The sequence below is a fragment of the Pleuronectes platessa genome, chromosome 11 (genome assembly GCF_947347685.1).
Source record: "Pleuronectes platessa chromosome 11, fPlePla1.1, whole genome shotgun sequence".
NCBI lineage: Eukaryota > Metazoa > Chordata > Actinopteri > Pleuronectiformes > Pleuronectidae > Pleuronectes > Pleuronectes platessa.
Window position 1 is genome coordinate 8,882,521 of NC_070636.1, and position 21,296 is coordinate 8,903,816.

The 21,296-nt window shown below is 40.5% G+C and overlaps 2 protein-coding genes and 1 long non-coding RNA gene across 11 annotated transcripts in view; 2 read left to right on the forward strand and 1 right to left on the reverse strand.

Annotated features, from left to right (window-relative positions):
• Positions 1-1,240: 1,240 nt before the first annotated feature.
• Positions 1,241-2,763, forward strand: LOC128451134 (uncharacterized). Its single transcript, XR_008340070.1, has 3 exons — positions 1,241-1,653; positions 2,133-2,280; positions 2,517-2,763. It is a non-coding gene; the product is annotated as an uncharacterized LOC128451134 (long non-coding RNA).
• Positions 2,764-3,266: 503 nt separating this feature from the next.
• Positions 3,267-6,870, reverse strand: myct1b (myc target 1b). Of its 2 annotated transcripts, XR_008340069.1 has the most exons (3): positions 6,505-6,870; positions 4,827-5,442; positions 3,267-4,086 (listed from the first exon to the last, which is right to left on the reverse strand). XR_008340069.1 is itself a non-coding variant. In XM_053434906.1 (2 exons), exons 1-2 carry the CDS (start codon positions 6,557-6,559, stop codon positions 4,940-4,942), a joined length of 558 nt encoding a protein of 185 aa, XP_053290881.1. In that variant the 5' UTR covers positions 6,560-6,869; the 3' UTR covers positions 4,360-4,939. The 2 variants fall into 2 exon arrangements, 1 of the variants encoding a protein (XP_053290881.1); XM_053434906.1 differs by lacking the exon at positions 3,267-4,086 and having other exon boundaries at positions 4,360-5,442; positions 6,505-6,869.
• A 1,278-nt stretch (positions 6,871-8,148) lies between these two features.
• syne1b (spectrin repeat containing, nuclear envelope 1b) overlaps positions 8,149-21,296 on the forward strand; it is a 71,682-nt gene continuing 58,534 nt past the window's right edge. For 7 of the 8 annotated variants that reach the window (XM_053434907.1, XM_053434910.1, XM_053434911.1 and 4 more), the window contains exons 1-5: positions 8,149-8,278; positions 9,641-9,923; positions 16,842-16,903; positions 19,293-19,388; positions 20,358-20,441. In XM_053434907.1, the coding sequence (XP_053290882.1) occupies positions 9,857-9,923; positions 16,842-16,903; positions 19,293-19,388; positions 20,358-20,441 (309 nt within the window). In that variant the 5' untranslated portion in view covers positions 8,149-8,278; positions 9,641-9,856. Of the gene's footprint in view, positions 8,279-8,306; positions 8,557-9,640; positions 9,924-16,841; positions 16,904-19,292; positions 19,389-20,357; positions 20,442-21,296 lie in introns of those variants that run through there. The other variant, XM_053434908.1, reaches the window with a different exon arrangement.

Sequence of the window (21,296 nt, forward strand, 5' to 3'; positions counted from 1 at the left end):
AAGAGGAAGAGAAGGCGAAGGAGAAGGAGACGGAGAAGGAAAAGGAGATCCAGGCCCTGAGGGAGCAGGTGGAGCAACTGCAACAGCAGTTGATTGACAAAGATGGTGTCATAGAGAAAGAGGTCAGGAAACGGCGTGCTCGCCTCAGGGCCTATCTTGACTGCTTGGCTGAGCTCAGTGACTGTCAGGCGAGGGCTAACATCATGGAGGCAAGTCTTCACCAGGAGCCTACACCAGGAGCCTGAGACAAGAAGGAGCAGTGAGGTGGAGCTCAACAAGGAGAACGAGAACTATGGGACTGAGCTGCAGAAAGGAGGAGGCCGAGATGAGCTGGAGGAGAGAGAAGAGGTGGAGAAGCACTTACCTCACCCATTCCTTCCCTCCTTGACCCCACCGCCCCTCACCCTTTTCCTACTCCTCAAAACAAACCCCTCCCCTGTCCCCCTTCAACCCAGTCTCATCAGAAAACGTTCAATGGCAACGTTGGTCCACTTGGAACGACGTTGCCATCTCACAATCTGGCCTCTCAGATTGTGAGATGGTAACATTTAGTCCTCCCATTGTTTTGCATTGGCGTGTTCTCACGTCACGTGACTCTCAAGCTCCCGTCTGCAGAGAGGAAAACATGGCGGAGATTCCTTATTTTTATGCCCAAACTAAGTTACAAAAATATAATTTTGTAACTTAGTTTGGGCATAAAAATACATTCTGACACCATTTCTAGCGAGAAATGTGCTCTTTGCTTCCACAGTCTTCAGCCAGTTCGTGCTTATGATAAATATTTTAATAGTTATCACGCATGTTTTTATCGTTGCTATGATCCCCAAAGTACGCTTGCTGAAATACAAGTTAATATCACACTGAAAGAATTTTGATCAATCATGCTTCCCTGCTGTGATTGTTTAACTGGGAAAACAACTTTTTCCACAGGAAGGCAAGTAAATTTAAGGAATACATGTGCAAAGTTTTCCTCTGTTATGTATAATGATGACCCCCATCAAACATAATGTTAGCAATATTTACACCTTTTAATTTATACTGATTATTTCTGTCTACATGTGTGAATTTGCCTTCATTAGTTTCAGAAAAGAGCGATGATGTATCGGTCAGTGGGCGGCAGCACGAGACTCCGCAAACTAGTATGTAAGCAAAGTAGACGAAGGCATCGAGGTTGCGGCCTGCCATCATTGTTATTTTTGCTTAAGGGACTGAATATGTTTCATGCAGGAATATTAGCATTTCCCTTATATTTACCAAAACTGCTTGTTTCACAGACTGCAGTTTTGTTTTGATCCGATGTGGTGTGCAAATACAACCGTATCGGCAATGGGTTGTGGGGCATTAACATTTGTAAGTCTAATTTTGTTTTGACAGACTGTGAAAAGAACGTTGAGAACATCACCACTCTACAGGAAGACACAGTCCAGTAATGGGTGTCAGAATTTCAGTAGTGAACGACAGGTACTGTGGAAAAATGTGTGTCATTGTTGTACAATGTCCTTTGACTCTGTTTACACAAGGTTAACACAAAAAGGTTTGATTGTAAACTGATATTGGTATGAATTCATGTTATTCTCCTCTTCACAAGAAACAAACAATCCAAATTACCTGCAGAAAGCCCTTGATGGACGCTTCAGCTGCATCGTCAGACTGGTGAGACAGCAAGATGCCAACTTTAATGCCAATTTATTTGTGTAACATTCTGTGACCAAATGTATAGATAACTTTTTGTAGATTGTAAAAAAGATAACCCATTTATTAAAAAAAAACTACACTAGAATTACCGCACTGCGTTGTATGACTCCGCTAACCAGAGCAGTGTCCGTCTACATATTTCTACATATTTTCTCTCGTATAAATGACACTGTATCTCTTGACAACTGAAACCATAAGATGAGGTCAGTGTGGCCTTGACCTTTTGACTTTAACACAAATACACAGTTAGACAATCCGAAAACATACAGTTATGCCAAAATATATTTTGTTTCACATTCTAGATGGCATAAGCAGAGACATCAACTCAGGAAAAATATTTCTGTAGAAAAGAAAGCCCTGTACGTGTGTATGTATACATACGTACACACGTACAAACGCACTATTGAGACGTTTTGTTTTTTATCATATATTCTCAGGCAGTACTGATGCATTTACTGAGACGGGACGTGAGGGCCTACTCTGCGTGCTCAGAGTTCAAGCCCAGCAGGCTGCAGCGGGCCTGACATATTCTGGAACAGCAGCACAGTCTTTGGATGACTCCTCTGAAGATGAAAACATGGCGAGGTACTTCTCCACTGATGAAGAACTGTGAGGGCTGTGATTAGCTACACTCTCTTGCTACAAGGCTACTCTTGCTACTCCCTGGCAGCCTTAGGAAGGCATTAGCTTGCTGTGTGGTAGCTGTTAGCTTCAGCATTTTTAGTTTTTAGCGGCCTGTGTGACGTTTCTGTTTAAAACAAAAAAATCAGAGGGAACCATCTTCATAATTTAACACTATGGTTTGTTTGTGTGTCCTTCAGTTCTTCTCAAGAGAAGCAGTACAGGTGTGCCTCAGCTCCACGGTCCCTCCTGCAGCCTCCGCTCCTGATGCTAACCTCATGTCTCCATCACACCAAGCAGCAGACCTGGATTGACAGACCTTTCTCCAGAGCTGCCCCCTCCCTCTGAAACCCCCCTCTCAAAAACACTATTTGTGTAGTTTTTAAAGTATTTTTTGCATGATAATTGTTGATCATATCATTTCCAGCAGATGCCTTAATATAATGTTTGTGCACAATAAATGACATTGATCATAACATAATGGTATTTCCTTGCACTTCTACACCATGATATTGGCAGATAAGATGCTGATTACATTAAAGCAGTGAATGCTCTTCTTTAAGCAACATAAACACACAATGATCCAATGGATCTGAAGTAGAATGGGCACATTACATTCTGTAGAGAATGCCTCAGTAATTGAAGTCAGAAAATAACTTTCTTTATCTGAGGTTCCAGTCATTTATAGTCACAGCAAAGCACACAGGTCTGGTTGTCTAAGTGGCGCCCATATCATTGTTTAAGATGTGTAACATCAAGTTTGTGTTTCAGTGCAAAATTAGTCATTAGTCAAGAGTTCACCCTCTTGTTTACACTAAAATTAGGTGACCCAGATGTTTCACTATGCAATCTGATAAGGTCTTATGAGAAACATTCTTAACATTAAAGAAATCAACACAGAGGATAGCAATAACTGTTTGACTTTAATCAGTAGCTGGTAATCGGCAGCCTGACTTATCCAAACACATTAATACTACAATGAATGAGGCAGGGCCTTCTATCAGAAATCAACTATATCGTCACGTTATGTTTCTCTTGAGCACATGGAAATTACCTTCAGCTTCCACTTACTGTCACCTGAACCATACTGTTATTTCTGTATCTACAGTGACTTTTAGGAAAACATATACTAGAGGGCAATGTATAAACATTAATACATCTTATTTATATAGAGCTTTTCAAGAAGTGCAAGTACTAAACTGAGGGAAAGCTAATACAAACAATATATATATATATCTTATTTCCATGTGCCAGGACAGCCTCACACTTGGATGTAAACCAATTTTAGAACACATTTGCTTATACTGGAGATCTTTTAAATTAATGTCCCAGAAATGATTTCTGATGGAAAACCCCTGCCTTATTCATTGTAGTATTAATGTGTTTGAATAAGTCAGGCCGCTGATTATCAGCTACGGATTAAAGTCAAACATCTATTGCTATCCTCTGTGTTGATTTCTTTAATGCAGAGACAAAAAAAGTTTCAACAAAAAGTGTCCTTTTAATGAGGCAGAGTTCTTCACAAAACAAAATCCAATAAGGTCACAGTTCTCCAAAAACACAAAAGAGAAAAACAGAAAAAACAAGGGAACACAATCCACATTCCAGAGTAATAAAGAGTCCAGAGTAAATGAGTTCACAGACATGAAACATGCATCAATCAGAGAGTTGATATGGAAGCAGAGTCTGAGTGCAGCCCCCAGCTTCAGGTCCATGCTGCTGACCAGGAGATCCTCGGTGAGTGAAACTCCTCAACCACGACTCGACCGCCTGGAGAAAGGAGAAGAAGAAATAACATCCTGTCCATTTTGATGAGGGCAGATATTTGACTTGATTTATTAAAGCTACAACTAACAATCACATGCCTCAACTGATGTGATGATTTCTTAAGTCATTTATATTTTTTCCTAGAAAATAAATGAATAAACGCCTTATATATTATACAGTTCAGATTATTTATAACCTGCACCTCAGTCTTTTGTATTTATTGTGGCATGTAAATCTGAATATTAGTAGAAAGCGGCGAAAACAAAAGCACTGGAGTAATATCAATAATTCTTTATTGTGTTTATATAATAGTTATTCAAAACTATCTAGCGCACAGTATCCTCCCTCATTTTCCCACAATCACAGCTGAATGTCTCGCCACTAGTGTTTCTCAGCCACTAACAGGGATTAGGAAATGTCCAGCATGTTGCAATGATTAGTCGATTAATCTGTTAATCATTTGAGTCAATGTTTTCAAACCTAAAATGTCAAATATTTGCATTCCAGAGTGAGAATTTGCTGCTTGTTTCTGTATTTCTGGGAGAAAAAAAACAATAATCCTGCTGTGGTCAATAGTGTTATTGTGTGTTATAGAGAAAAAAAACAAAATATTAAATCTGCAAATAAAACAGTTATTTAGTTGCACCACTAGTCTATATCTCCTTATGTAATACTGAGCTGACTCTACCAGGCTGTTTACAAATCTCGTTTCCTGTCTCAGACATTAGAAATGCCCTGCTCACTTATCATGCAGAGACAACTGTTCCTCATATAGAGCAGAACACAACCAGAGAGTCAGCTGCACTCCCACAATGTTCTTTCATTTTCAGTTCTTATTTCTTGTTTGTTGAAGGTTTCAAGTGCAAGTCTCTTCAAAAGCATGGATCACACTGTCGTAGGCAGGAGGGGGGGTCTGTGAGGGGAGGAAGCCTTTAAGTCCATTGCCCCCCAACCAGAAGGAGTGTCGCTTGTTTGGCACCAGTGACGCTGAATCCGATGAGTTGGAGGCCACCGTGTCCTCAGGCATGCTGACCTGCGTGTCCTCCGCCATCTCAAGGCCGGCCCTGCTCCTCTTGGACAGAGGCCGAAAGGTGGAGGTCTCTGGCCCGGGCTTGCTCCCCAGAGGGCCCACCGGCTCCAGGGACGGCTGTCTGTACACACTCAGGAAAGTGCTGCGGTAAAGACCCATCTGGTTGCTCGCGGGGTTGCTGGTTTGTGAAACGCCAGATTTCTTTTTGGAGCGCCTGGTGATCCTGGCGGTGGCCCGGCGCCTGGACGCCCAGGTCAACAGAACGTACACCATGGCACCGAGCAGCAGGCCCACAAGGACAGACAAACAGAAGGCTAGAATCATATCACCTGGAAATAAAAGACAAAGCGTTGGAGAAAGGGGAAATATAGGCAGATACAAATAAAGTTGGCAATGTTTAGTGGAGCGTGAGGTTATACGTGTGTTGTTGGGTTGGTCTAAAAATAGGGGATGATTATTTCCCCAGATGGTGGATTCAGCTGCATTTCAAGCTTGGAGCAAAATTCTATGTATCCTAGAGAAGAAATGTACATCTGCTCCACGAAGTTGCTCTGCTGTATTGATTTATTAGGTACAGCTAAACTGGGCACGGTGTTATATAAATATCTTACATCATACCTGCTGTGTGGGCTTACTGTCTATCCGGTATCGTGGAGCACAAACTGCCCATATCATCACTGTGACACATTCAAGTCGACTCCTGCTTTAGTTGTTTGATTTTCACACAAATGACTAATGCTCAGGATCTTGATTAATTACTTGATATTGATTACAAGAGCTTCTTAGGGAAAGTTGTAAAATGCAAGAGTTCATGTGTATTGTTGTGTTGTAGTGATTCGTAGACTTCAAGACACTTCAACACATTGACTGGTTTTAAGATAACAAATGAAAGAAAAACATCATATAAATGGTTTTTAAAAGAGTCAAATTAAATAGAAGATCCGAAACAGGTTAAACTGGATTAAAACAAAAAGGCCCAGAGGAGTGAAATGTTTTAAAGGAAATGAAATGTTTAAGGTTTTTAACCTGCGATTTAAAAGAAATACCAGTTATGTTTTGACCTCGGCGACAGTAAACCTGTTTGTTCATAACATTAATGCAGACTTCAAGCGGAAAGAATATTTTAAAGTGATTTAAAGATTTATACATTTCCCTGGTTTTGCACTGAACTAAAACATGTAATTTAAGTCGGAAAAGTTGTGTTAAAGTAGCTCTTAAAGACCCAGTTTTGGTGACACAATCGATTTCATGTGAAATTATTGAATAAAAAAATATCACAACTTTATATATAACATAACAACATCATAAACATGCAACTCTTGAATAGTATAGGCAACAGCTTTGTAAAAATGTTCCCTGGACTTTTACAAGAAAAATGCAGATACACTCACCAACATTAAATGATTTGAGCATTTCCAAAAAGGGATGTGTATCATTTTGTGCCATTATTCCACAACAAGCTTGTGTTAGATTCCAACCCGACTCCAAGCAGACTGACGAACACTAAGCTTTTTCCAAGACAGGGCTTTGTGGCTTTTTCCCCTCCTATAGTGTTTGCTATGGCGGAAACTTTGCTGTCATGCTTCCTTCCCTCTCTGGCTTTAAAATTAGCAAGTGCATTGCTTATCTGTGAGGGACATAACACTGGGAAACAGGGTTGTTTCCTTTTGCATCATTTCCTTAGCATCAGTTCTTTGTAACAATTGCCCCCGCTGCACAGATTTTGCAAAGAAAGGCCCATTATGTTTACAACATCTATTCCTTATGCCACAAGCAGGTTCTTACTATGACTGTGAGGTTAAATTAAAAAAATCTAGACCAAACGAAGAATACAAACGTTGCTCTGACGTAAAAAGTCTTGGCAATGTTTCCGAGTGTCTCAACAAGGTTCTGGATAAGCTAACCCATAGAAATCTAACCAACCACTGGAGAGACCACAGACTATCAAGCTCTCAAGTCTCAGTGGGGATTTCCTTCCATTGTTGCTCTGTTCCCACCTCACTCCTGACCTCAGAGTTTTCATAACACCACAACTTTCAGCAGCCCAACTCCCAACTACATCCCCATTCTACTGAAATATGCATACATTTAAATTACACTGCAACTAAAGGGTTTATTATGCGATGTTAACTCCCCATGTTTTATTTAAGAGGTTCACATGACAGAGATGTCCAGCAGGTGCCAGTAAAGTACTGCAGTTTTGAGCACTCTGCCAGCCTTTTTGATGAAGACTTGTAAAGTTGCAGTTGATTTAATAATGTTATCTCATTGACAACTTATGTGTGGGTTAATACTTGGTTGGTGGCGACGGTGTTATGACCAAGGAAATGTTAAAACTCTGAGTTTTGGACATGACCTCACAAGGCCTCAATTCGGCTCCACTGACACTTCTTTGAAAAAGCGCATGAGAGGGAAGTATTCAGATTATTTTAGTAAATTTAGCAACAACTACACGTATAGATACAAAACACAGCTCTGTATATTCTTCCTTTAAAATGTATTAAAAGTATAAAAAATCAAGTGAATATGTGAACATCCAATACTGACGATACTCCGAAGAAGACTAACAGTAAAACCCCTGAAATTAAATAAAAAATACTTTTGAGGGTGGAAGAGTATAATGTAAGAAAGTACTTGATAGTCTTTGTAAGCGTTTTTTTAATAAAGATATCGAGACAAAGTATGGATCAATTTCTTCTGTGAATGTGAAATTCAACAAGAAATATCATAACCTTAATAACAAAGTATAACTTTTTTCTTTTGTTTGTAGTGTTTCACTTAAAAAACGACATTTTCAAAGTGGAAGCACAAAGTTTGACACAAAATTACACAAATTCACAGATAATCTCCCCACAGTTGCCCATTGGCTAAAACTCCCCAAACGATGAACACCGGTGGGATTCACAGCAGGTGAGTGGTGAATACCCAGGATTCCTGTCGGCTGCCTAACGTGCTCTGTGGTTCCTGGACTTTTTGGAGGACAGGAAGTGGAGTACACACCCACACCCACTCTTCCTCTTCCTCTTCCTCCTGCAGTTTGTCACTGTCACAAACTTCACTTCACGCCTCCATGTTTCGTTTTCACCGTCACCCGTGGCAACCAGACAACACACACACACACACACACGGAGGAACACTTCCGGTGAAAGTTAGGATGCTACAGAGGTAAGAAGTAATATAAACACATAAATATGTGACTCTCACTGGTAGAGTTTCATTCAGAGGAGGGTGGCTGACGCTGGGTGGTTTATTTAAACGTTAATCGGGGTTTTCGTGTGTTTTATGGACGCTCGCGAGTCGCTTCTTCTTTTGGTTTGTGGTGTTTGCTGACTTCCCCTCGAGCTGAGGTGGCGCTAAACCGGCTTCAATGGTCCCATAACGAAGATGTGATAACGATATGCTTTCCAGTAATTCATCAAATATCTCAGACAACGGACTTCAAGGTAATTCAAGGAGAACATTCTAGCCAAACGCTCCACATGAGCTCAATCATAGACAGCTGGTTACTTCCACTTTGATAGTCTCTAAAGTGCTAATTGGTTTGAAAGTTAGAAATTAAATAAATATATAGTTACACCATGTAGTGACTTGTTTGTAGCCTTTGGTTGTTGTCCTGTTAAGCTAGTTTGTGTGTGTTTGCATTAGCTTGTCGTTGTGGATGTGTTATATTTATGCATCCTTGTAAATGCCTTGGCACTTTCTGACAAACAGATATGTAATTTTTGTTTTTGTGTTTCTAATAACTTTTATTAATTCAGGTCCTTCACACAGGTGCCAAGAATATTTTTTTTAGCAATCCCTCTGTTATGAGACACTTTCATTATATTACATCTGTGCTTTTCTTCTTGTAATATGTCATATTGTGTTCTGTGGGGAGACTTGTTGGTTGTCCAGGAAGAACGTGGATTATTTTCTCGTGTTCTGTTTTAGTCAGATTTATTATCCCATCCAAGGGAAATTGGGTTGCAGCTGGGTGTAACAAAAATAAAAATGTTCATGTATGTTTTCCTGTGGTAAATATTTGTACACACAATGTGTATTGCACCTATTTCTGTCCTGGGAGATTGGTTATTTTCTAGTAACTTTCTATGTTTTCCACCTGTTAAAAGTTTAATTTTTCTGTTAATTATTTCCTCACCCTAGTCAAGAGTTAAGAACAGACATTAGATATGATTGTAGTACCGTTGCACCGTTTTTAAAGCCCTATGAGGCAAGTTGTGATTTGTCAATATTGACCATACAAATACAATTTCATACCCAACAGATCCAAAACCTCTGTACAATACAAAACCAGATCAATACAAATAAAAAATAAAAAATTGAATATTTTAGCCCTATATGGGTGGGACTTCTTCTGCAAGAAATGTATTATCTCTTTCATCAACCACAAACAAACTAAAAACATCAGCTCGATAGTCCACGTTGTTTTGAAAGTAGGCTTCAAGACAAACTGTGCACTTAAAGAATCCTTTTGAGAAAAGGTGAGGCCTCAATTTGAAACCCCATTAACATGCTTCTCTTTTGCAGACAGTAAATGTAAGAAGTGCTTCTATTGGACGGTAAACCTGCTTGTGGCTGCATGAAACCTGAGATTCAATTGGGCTTGGTCCTGCGGTGAAATTAGAAAGCGAGAGAGAGAGAGAAGAGAGAGGAGGAGAGGGAGTGACAAGCAGAGGGGATGTCCCACTCAGGACCGTTGGATTCTCTGTGACTCACCTTGTCATACAGCTGCGGCGAGACAACATGGCCTCTCCAAGGTTCTTGGGCCGATCGTCAGTGGACATTGCAAATGTGATGCAAAAGCTGCAGGGTAAGTGACAGTTTTTGGCTCAGTTGGCTTGAGGACAAAACATTCTCTCCTCCAGCGCTGCTGCACAGGGATATTGTGCTGATTCAAGGACTGGGCTGCGTGCCCATCTGAAGTTGGCCAGCTTTTGCAAGGCAGGATGCTTAAGCACTAATGCTTAGATACAAGCCCTCTTACATAAGAGCATTTGGGCGTACTGTTAGAACACTTGTTAAAATATTGCTTTTCTTTACCTTTATTGCTTTTTAGGATTATTGTGATAGGACATGCCTACAGTTAAGGGTTTGTCTGCTTTCAGAATACTCTCATTTATGTTGCTGGACTTGAAAATACACCGTAAATAAAAATGTAGGGTATGTTTTAAAAAAAGTGTTTGCTCTTGTAGGATCTTAATCACACATGCAGATCATTGGATTAACCATGCATGTGATATCTTTAGTCGCCACGTTTTTCTTTTCCAAATTGACACATAATCTTATTTGGTATAATAAGACATTTCTGTTCATTCTTGTGATAACTTGTGACCAAACTTTCAAAGACATACGACACTGTGCTGAAGCTCAGAAGAGGAAACTGTGAAAGTATTTAGAGGAACATAATTCATTTTATGCACTAAAAATTGTGAAACTCATGATGTCGACACATGATTCAGATCATTCCGCCTGTCTTTACATCTTTAAATCAGATTTTCTGTCGATAGTAGCATGCCAACATTTATCGTGAGGCGTGCATCTTCACATTATGTCATTATCCCAGTAACACAAACTCAACTTGTCGTGAAAATAACTTAAATCACTTCTGACAAAATTTGTTTCATGCAAATAAAAGTGAGAGCAGATCAAGCATCATCACAAACATTGAATCTGCCCTGAGTGTTGACATGAGACACAGAGTCACGACAACTGCAGCTCGACTAAAACCTGACACCCTCTCTGCCCTTGGTAAGAGAATGGGTCGATAACAGGAGAAGTGTCCCCCTTTTGTTACTAGGGCAAAAGGCTGCTACCCTCACTACTCATGTCTGGTCATTTCTGGCATCCGCTGCGGCTCAGTTCAGATGTATGTCTGGATTTACACTATACCAGGAAGTTTCGCACTATGTGGCATGTTACCATAGCGACTGTTATAAAAAAAAATGTCTGTGGTTGTGCCATTGTTGCCCAGTTCCTGCTGCAGAGAGACCTGGGTTTCCGGTGTGCTGCACAGCTATTTCCATTATCTTATTATCAATATATATTTTAAGCTTAAGTTGTGAAAAGTGTGTCATCATTTCACACCCCTGTACTGGCTCAGGCTGGAACTGACATCAATGATTATATAAGCTCACTTAAAATCGATTTAATCTTTTATAAGTCTCTATAGGTAGATTTTTTTTTACTTAAATAGTATAAGTCATAAACATGAACTCAACTTGTTCTTTGCCTGCAGAAATTTTAAGATAAAATAGAAAACAAAGAGATGTCTTCTTTGCTAAATTTATCTTACTGTTCTATTATTATATAAATTCAAAACACTTTACAGTCTTCGTGGGTGAAATCACTTGAACGGTGCTCAAATGGCATCATCAGCAAAATTAAGTTTCTTGTCAGGAAGTGGAATTTGGTGTCAGGTCACATCTGAAAGACTTTATTGAGCCACTGGTTTTAGGTGCTCCTCCATAGATGAAGAGCAGCGACGAAGTTTGTAATGTTTGTATATTTTGTATAGTTTGTTATAGTCCTTTCATTAGATGCATCCTGCAGGCAGGCTCACTGCAAAACTCACTGCGACCTGAGCAGAGGTCGGTCTGCAAATCTGCAATCTGCAATCTAGTGAATACAGATGTGTTGAAAGAAATACTTTGAATACTGCCATCATGCTACAGGAGCATCTGTCGGTTTGGTTTCAGGGCCACACTTTGCAACCTTAAATGCCCTCAGGGTGCAGTCGTGTGGTGAAGTCTGCGTGCCAGGCGTCCTGCTCTCATTATGACTGGGATCATGTGGGTTTCAGTTTGGTTGAGACTGCGTGTCAAACAGGAAATGAAGGGAGACGGCTGACGAGGAGTTTGCTTTGACGACTCAATGTGTGATGATTTCCCTTCCTGGAAATCTTGAGAGGCGATCAGATACATATACCGGAAGAGATATGTCTATTAGTATATTGATTAATTATTTGTATTTACTTTTCCGATTATCTTAGATTTCATGATATTATTTTTGTTAAATGTTTTGCAGTTTTTAACTTATCTTTTTCCAGTGAAGTAATCAGGTGAAGCACGGAATCATTAAAATCATGCAGGCTGCAACTGACTCAAGTAGACAATTAATCTCAAAAAGATAAAAGCAAACACTGAAAAATATTCTGTTGAATGAATTTGAATTAATTAATTCCCGCTCTGAAAAGTAACTTTGCTTTTGCAGCCAGTAACACAAAATTGTCCCTTTTATTGTAAAAGGTCACAAACTAAAACCACAGAGAACTGCTTGCTCACCAAGAAGGGGAAGCTGGTGTAACTGCAAGTACAAGAAAAGCTATTTTTCGGTTGACAGCTGTAAGAGATGTTACTGACACTACAGTGTCAGTAACGGTAACAGTAACACAGCCAAGCTGCCACAGGCGGCTTCAGTATTGCAGAATATAGTGGGTTAAAAACGCCATATCATTTCTGCGAGCCTGATTTTTATGTTTGACATTTGTTTTTGAATATTAGATTACGATGGTGTCATATTGTTTTAGAAGATCCGGATATCCTTCACATTATCTGTCTGTGTCTGATGGAAACTGCTCAAGCTCAGCCTCTGAATCATATCTTGCCCTCCCTGATTGTTGTTGGCCTGTCAGAGCATAAGTGCGGCAGCTCTCCACTAAACGGAACAACAACAACACAGTGAGTGGGCTTTTACAGTGCTCCCAGGTGACCAACACAGGCCAGTGAAGCCAACCACCTATAGCACAGTATTGCCAAAGGTATCATCTGCCCTAAGATCATCTTAAGTACTCCATTACACGTGTGATTTGCAGATGTGTTAGTGGTTCGATGCTCCGTTTGTTGCTGGGAATATCCACTTTCGATTTGCCACTTTGCAACTAGTGCTACCTCAGGATGAATTAAGTCAGTTGACCAAGACATAAGGACCCAATGATGTTGAGCTGTTTCACATAATGAGTTCATACTTGTCAGATAGCAACTGCTGGTGCATTCAGGAAGTATTTACCCCCTTTTTTTTTTTTTTTTTTTTTTCCTTTTTGGTGTGTACAGCCTTATCCTATTTTTAAGATCACCTTTTCCTCATTAATTGTCAGAGACAATAAATAATTGCCCATTTACATGATATCAGTATAAGGTTGCAACTTAAAACGTGTAACATCAATGCTACTAATAAAATGTGAACAGGTTTTTTGCTGTATGCGTAACTTTGATTATACAAAATGAGCCAACTAAGTTCAGGACTCTGGACAGCTCCTTAATATCTAGTTGGATATACAGGAAAGCTGAGCAGCTGGAATATCAGAGAAAGTTGAAGTTATCGTTTACAAGTTAGTTTTATATTTCATATGTTCTTGTTGATTTTGTTTCGTTCTTCTCATTGGGATAACAGTTCGAAAATACTTAATTCCTTTGTATCCGATTAAAGTTAGTTGCTGCCAACTTTGGCTGATTTGAGTAAAATTTAAGTTTATATTTTAAATTTTTTGGTATAAAAGAAATCATATTCCTTTCCCTTATTTTGGCTGTAGTATTGGCATAATTTTCATTTGTTTGGGCATATCTGATCTTGACAGTAGAGAGACAATAAAAAGACAGGTGGTGGTGACATGTAGCAAAGGGGCTGAGTTGAATTTGAACTTGGGCTTCTGCGTTTAGGACCCTTGATATGTGTTACGAGGTGAGCTATAGGGGCCGGCTTTATTTTTCTGCACCTTTTTCTGGATTTTTTGCCCTGGTTGCCTCTGGTGGAAACAAAAATAAATCACTTCCTGCAGCAAAGGAAATTTCCTGGGTTGAACTTATCAGTCCCTTGGAGTACAAAGAATAACAAACATTTCCATAGCTTTTTGCCATCAACCCCTTTTTGTTGCATGTTAGTATCATGTATGAACTATTACTATTATGAAAAGTTGAGTTGATATGAACACCTAATGCATGTCTTGATAGATAACATGTTTTTTAAAAGATTGCTCTGTTGTAAAAACAGTGCAAGCATAGAGCAGAGTGTACAAATTAAGAATATATAGACGTGTCGTCTTCATGGAGGTGGGATGTTAAAGTCTTAAAAGGATAAATAAACACCGTAAATATAAACTGTTCATTTGCAGTGAATTATAGTTTGAATATCTAACGTTTTTGTTAGGGCCATGGTCATCAATAAGCATTGATTTCCTTCTCTCTAAGAGCTCAGTGTTCTCAGAGCATGCAGCTGTCAAGATCATTTTAATGGTTCTACTTTTAACCTTTTGCTATTTTGATGTTAAAGAGAGAGAAAAAAATCCATCTTCACCTAAATAGCTTTTTCTGGGCCATCTCCACCAGCAAGTCTTTACAGCTTTAATAATAGAATCACAAGCCTAGGCCTATTTTTAGTATATCAGAGAAGCTTTTAGTATGTGGGTGGTCTTGGTAGAATAAAAGGATTTTTTCGCCTTACAGGAGATGATAGGCTATCATGTACTATACTTACTCACTGTTGTGTGAGCATTGGAGTGGTGGTCCAGCAGAGAGACTGACTGGTTCTGGTTGGACTTATGGGACCAAAAACCACGCTTTAAACTGCTGTGTCTTGTGAATGCAGTGGGAACCCCCGGGGTCTGTGGGTGTGTCTGCTTTGTCGTCACAATAGCATTGACACTGAGAGATAAAGACAGGGAGAGAGGGAGAGAGCAGGTGGTAGATGTCATTCACCAGCCTCGGCATTAATTATTAAGAGATGGTGAGCTTTTGAGCAGCTCTCTTTTAATTTAGTTCTGGTCTGTTTCATTAAAAAGCCCACAGGGACTTCCATTTACAGCCAACATTTGAAACAATAATAATTTTTTCCTATGGAATATTTGACTAATTATTGTCTTAGACACTGTAATGCGTTTAGAAATGTGTCAGTGTCACAGGAGATTAGACAAATGTTTTAGGCAAATACAAGCCCATAAAAACACACTCATACATACACACATACATACACACACACACACACACACACACACACACACACACACACACACACACACACACACACACACACACACAAACCAAGCTTAAATCGGGATAATGCAGCCAAGGCTGTGACATCACCGCCTCCCACATCCTGATTGGTGGAGCCATGCATCTAGCTGATCTCTCTCCAGCCTCAGACGGTACAGTGATACAGCTAGGCAGTGCAGTGGGGGCTGTGCACATCCAACCAGGCATGGCTCCTCTGGATGGGAGGAAGACAGGAAGACGGAAGGATGGGACCGTAAATCACCCTTTCAGTTAGAGGCTTCTCCTCTGCCGTCCGTGTGTGCGTGTGCTTGTGTGTGTGGGGGTCTGTGTGTGAGAGTGTCAGGGAGGAGGGGTTTCCAACACAGCCTCCAGCAGCTCTTTTGCTATCAGCAGGGAAACCAGGCAGCCAGGTCTGTTTTGCTTCCTGGTGGAAAAAGGGGGAAAGGACCTCTGCATGTTTTTTTGCCAGTTTTTCCACTGTGGATCTTATTTTCCCAAATGCGTACATATGAACCCTGGAACTCATGAAAGGCAAAGGGAAAAAGCCGGAGAGTGGGGTGTAGAATGGCTCACTACAAGGATGTATCTGTCAGGAAGACTTCTTTAAACCTGGTGACTGGATTTTTTCAGTATCTGCGTGGTAAGTAGGGCAGCAGCACCCTCCATCTCTCATCTGAGTTGCTAATATGGGACGTGACATATGCCAGAGGTTTGTAGGTGAATCCCGGCTACGTGAACTAGTTGTGCTGCACAAACACAGCTGTATGTGTGCTGCGTCTGTATGATTGCTTGTGTGTGTGTGTTTGTGGGGGTGTGTGTGCGTGCCTCTGTATAAGGGTGCTATGCTTCAGTGGGCATCCCCTGTGCATCAGTGATGAAGCATTTGCCTGTGGGTTAACTTGATGTCTTTGCTCCCTGTATAGTGTTCGCACTGCTTCTTTTAAACACGTGACCACTGTCTACATCTCAGAGGGTGGATGTTTAAAAATGGCCACTCACTGCACTTTGCAGCACTAGCCCACTGGCATTCGTGACAGGGTGTTAGGAATCACTCTTCGTCATGACAACGTCACAAAAGCAAGGGAATCAGTTGTTTTGTTGCTCATGCATAATGCATGAGGAAAAGTGGCTGCATACATAGTAGGCCACAGAAGAGGCTGAGGGTGACCCGAACACTCACGCATGTTATTACTGGGTACAGGGTGGGGGGGGCTTGTGAGATGTGTTGGCAGAAATTCTCTCCCTACTCAGTGTCTAATCTCCTGGCATGACCTCTTTTTGAGAGCACTCCTCTGGAGGATCTATTATACTGGCAGTTTGCTAGCAGGCTTGTGTTAATGACATCGCACAGATCTAATCATTGCACAAGTCCATCCTCTTACTTGCTTGGTGCATGGCCGAGGTATTGCTAAACAACATCCCTGAGGCAGTGTGAAATTATGTAACATGAAGTTGGCTTAAGATCGATCACGACCGGGGAGTCGCACGAAGACAATCACTGTCAATAGTTGGACATAAATATTTTATGTATTTTTTATGTTCCTGTGGTAACTATAAATCCAACCAATCCATATCTAGAATCCATTAACCTCTTTGGAAAAAACCTACTCAGGTCCCCACGTTCCTGTTGCATCTATTCTTGCCGGTTGTTGCGTGTCCTCTATCAACGTCACAAGGTCCTCAGATATGAGACTCCACCGGCGTCTACCACGTATTGACATGTGTCATGTGCCTTTTCTTTTCAGATGAGCAAGAGGCGGTGCAGAAGAGAACATTCACCAAATGGATCAATTCTCATCTGGCAAAGGTATGTGCAAATTTCCCTCCGTGCCGTCCACTTCTTGTACACTTAACAGTCATTGTTAATCGCACACACACACTCATGTGGATTTTACAAGCTCATCAGGCTCATGTTAAACAAATTGTCAAAGCCATTTGGTCAAAAGTGAATATGTGCTGTGTCGTGCTGACCTTTCGCATCACAGACACTCGTGATGTATGTTTTGTTGCTCGTCATGACAATGTGGCTTCTCTTGGGTCAGTGGTAGAGGACTGACTGCAACACAAGCTTTACAACGCATCAATAATGGCCTCGAATAACACAATGCACAAGATAATTGAATTAATTTTATTAGCTGCAAGTAATGGCAGGATTTAGCTTGGTTGAAAAGCCTTTCAAATCGAATCATGCTTAATGTATGTTTCTAATGACAGTTTGCTTGACTTAATGACGGGGAAGGAACTCCCCCTCTGTACAGTTCATCTGTGATTCTTCTGCTCTGTCATCCTGAGAGGAGAAGCACTGAAAAGGTCACGGACGAGACAGTTGCTTGTTGCTTTGCTGCAAAGATTTCCCGGACATGACGGCGGTCAGGGGAATCTCTGCAGTCCTGTTTAAAGAATCTCACTGTAGGGACATTTATACTTTTATAGAGCCTCTTCACAACCTATGGGGTTTTGACGGAGGTACTGCATGGGGTGTATGTTTCTGTGTGTTGGTGGTTGTCTGTGTCTGGCTGTGTTGGTATGCAAATAGGTGTTTGGTTGTTGATGCACTGTGTGTGTTTGCATGCACGTGTGTGTGTGGGCAGGATTGGCAAGACTGGTAGGGACAGTAATGCGGTGTGCAGATGGAGAGCAAGAGGGTGAGGACAATTCCCTGCAGGAAGTTGTCCGTCCCTGACATCCATGTGAACTACATGGCATTGAGTGCACAGCAATAACACACTGTCTCATGCTGCAGTGCATCACACTGTGAGCCTAAAAAGAACAGGTGCTTTATTAGATCACAAACAGCTTTGAGATGAACCTGGGAATTATTTGCTCAAGATTCACAATGTGATGATGAAAATATTTAAGTAACTAACTGTACACTCTGCTGTGTCATCTGGGATTAAACAGCCAGTCTGGAACCTGGCAGACAAATTATGTTTACTTGGGTCTTTTCTTTTGTGTTCTGCCCACAACAGTTCAAACCACTGCTTGTAAAACTGGATATGGGATTTTATGTGGTGTGCCAACGTAGGATTTCTCTGTTGCTGTATTCTTCATTATTCATGGTCTGCGCCCGAGCTAACTCACTGTGCATACCAATAGGACTAATACTAGCATTAGTTACCTCATGGAAGAACGCTCAGTCATAGTTGCACTGCAGACAGAGTTGTACTTATTTAACAGGGATATTTACATTTTGCACTAAAGGATTTTTCCAGTATTTTTGTGTGTGTTAATAGATAGAAAATAGAGTCTCTTTTTTGGGGTGAAAGTGTGTGTTATCTAAGTTTGAACTTCCTGTATTCGTCACCGCTTCCCTGCAGCCTTTGTTTCCATTTCCTCCGATCTTTTATTGCTCAGCACCTTTCCAGTGATTTTCACAGTTTTCCCACTGATAGAAAGTCTCATGTGACTCTGTTTCCCAGTTAACTACTTTTCCAATTTCGTAATCTTTTTCAAATGACAGAGGCTATATATTTGTCTGATTGTACAAATAAGCAGTATCATTTTAAAAAACATTATTATTTAAATCCAGCTAAAATGAACATAATGGATATAGATTAATGGTTTTCAAGTACTATATTCAACTGTATATAGAGTCATAATTGTAATTGTAGAGATTAACAGGACAGACGGTTGTCTCTTCACACTGCTCTGCCCCACATAGGCAGCCAACTGCATTCTGTCATGGAATGTGTTGAGTTGTGAAATGGCCTGTATACGAAGCCAAATAAAGAATTCCCATAGCGTCCTTTTAATTAAAGCTTCGCTCTAACGAACAAACATGCATCTGTTTCATTTGCTTATTCAGTAATTACTAATGCGGAAGAGTCTAGCATTGTCCTTAAACTAGTGAATGTGCAGCTCTGTAAATGTGTGGATATGATACAAGGAGACAGTGCTCATTTAGGGTTATACCAGTACCAACGCCCCAGGACCGGGCACCAAGCCACTGCTGTGGAAAAGGCACCATCTTTTCAGCTGCAGGGAGGCTCTGTTGCTAACAAGCCTGTTTGTCACAAACAGCATTTGGTTGCTCCTCTCCCCTACTGATGGGTTAGAATACCAATATCCTCTCACACTAACAGTGCAAAACTGCTGCTTCTGATGCTTTCACAGATTGATTCGTTTAATGATTTCAAGAGTTCACAACATTGTGTTTCTGCATTTAAAAATGTTAAAACCTGTCTTCTCTCCTCCAGCATAAGTCACCTCTAGAGGTTAATGACCTTTTTGAGGACATCAAAGATGGGGTGAAGCTCTTGGCTTTGCTGGAGGTGCTGTCTGGTCAGAGACTAGTAAGTTGTACTTATCCATTATTTTTTCACAGTATTTAAACATGATGTGTAGATATGCTGATTCATACCTTTTAAGATGCTTGAATCCGTTTGCACATGGTGATTTAATATCTGGATTTAAATCATGCACCTGTGCCTGATTTCACTCATAATAGTGCATATGTCAATCAAGGCAGATCTTTGTTATATTTCACCATTTGAAACAAGAATCTGTTTCCACTTCTGTTACATTTGTATTCACTTTACAGTGATTTACAGTTAAAAGCTTAGAATCCATCAATGTTTAATAAAATAGACTAAATCAACATTTGTGTAATTCATTCTGATTGCTAAACAAATTAGAAATGTTTCCGAATTACTGTAGGAAAATAGTGATTGATAAGAAATGTCTAAGTAAATAGTGTAAACGCTCATAAATTATGATGAACAAATGGATAGAATATAACTTAGATTTAGATCTGGGGCTCCCTGCTGTGAGAAGCTGTTAGCACATCACTCTCTCTCCTTACACACAAACACACCCACACACAAACCTGCCTGCACACACATTGGCCTTGACTCTGATAGGTATTTAACAAATAGACCTGTATCTGCTACAAACTGCCATGTCATCTGTAAAACATTTATGAAGCGAAGGAGTTGATCGCACTAGTGAACACTGCCTGATAGATTCACTCAGTGCTCTCAGATGTGCCTCCCTGCTGGCTTATATCAGCCTGAGTTTACAGATTTATGTACTTTTCCTCTTAAAGCAGCTTTGGCAATCACCACTTAATTTATGTAAGAAAATACACCCAACAACTCCCATTGTGGGTGGCTGCTACAGTCGACAAAATGACCATCTGGAGTTAATTTATTTTTTACTATATTCCAAATCAGCAAATGTTCGGATGATATATCCCATATTTCCATCTGACATTGATTCCTTCGTGACCTTGATTTTCACTTGTCCCTCCTGTCTATCTGCAGCCCTGTGAGCAGGGCCGCCAGCTGAAGAGGATCCACTGGGTTTCCAACATCGGCACTGCGCTCAAATTCCTTGAAGGCAGGAAGGTGAGCATTCAGCCATAATAGCTAATTTAATCCTGTAAATGTTTAGAGGTATTTTGTTTTCACAACTAAAGATCATAGTAGAAAAAAGGATGGGATGTCTTACTGAGGTCAATGGTGTGTTTAAGAAGTCATGAGATAAGGCTTTTGATTCAATATTTATCTGTGCAAATAAGGTGTATCTGACTGCGCAGCATGCAGAGCTCTGAGAGCAGCAGCAGCTCGAAACAGGAGCTCTTGATTACATAACCCGTCTCTAAATCCGTTGGCTCTGTGAGGCCTGTGTCCCACTTTCATCTGGGTTCCATGAGGACTGAGATGTACATTGTTGTGATCTCTCTCCCGTCATGTGTGCCTTCAGTCTGTGTATCGAGGATCTCCGGTCAGTCGCCATTAAATGCCCTGTGTGATCACGTACTGTATGCACTCTTTTTCATTTGATGCACGATTGGTACGAGGCAATGCTTGATTGCTTGTCATTCTGTTTCTGTAAATGTAGTCATTGCGCTTTTCTACTGACATGCATTTAATGCATTTTGACTAGAACAATGGTTCTGATGCGTCTGGCTCCCTGTAATTGTGACTCGCCCAAATGTAAAGATGTAAATATGAGAATTTCTGGCAGTGCAAGGTTTGCAGTACTGTGATACATTTGTTTTGAACATTTCTCTTTTTATTTCTTTTCATTCTGGTTCACTTTTCATCCCCTGGCTGTTTCTACCTTCCTGGTTTGGCTATACAGATGCTCCATGATAAAAAATACCTACCTGCATCAAAGACTTGGTTTTGATGACTCTGAGCAGGCATAATAATATTATTTTGGATGATTTTAAACTCAATAAGCTTTTCTGGGGGGGA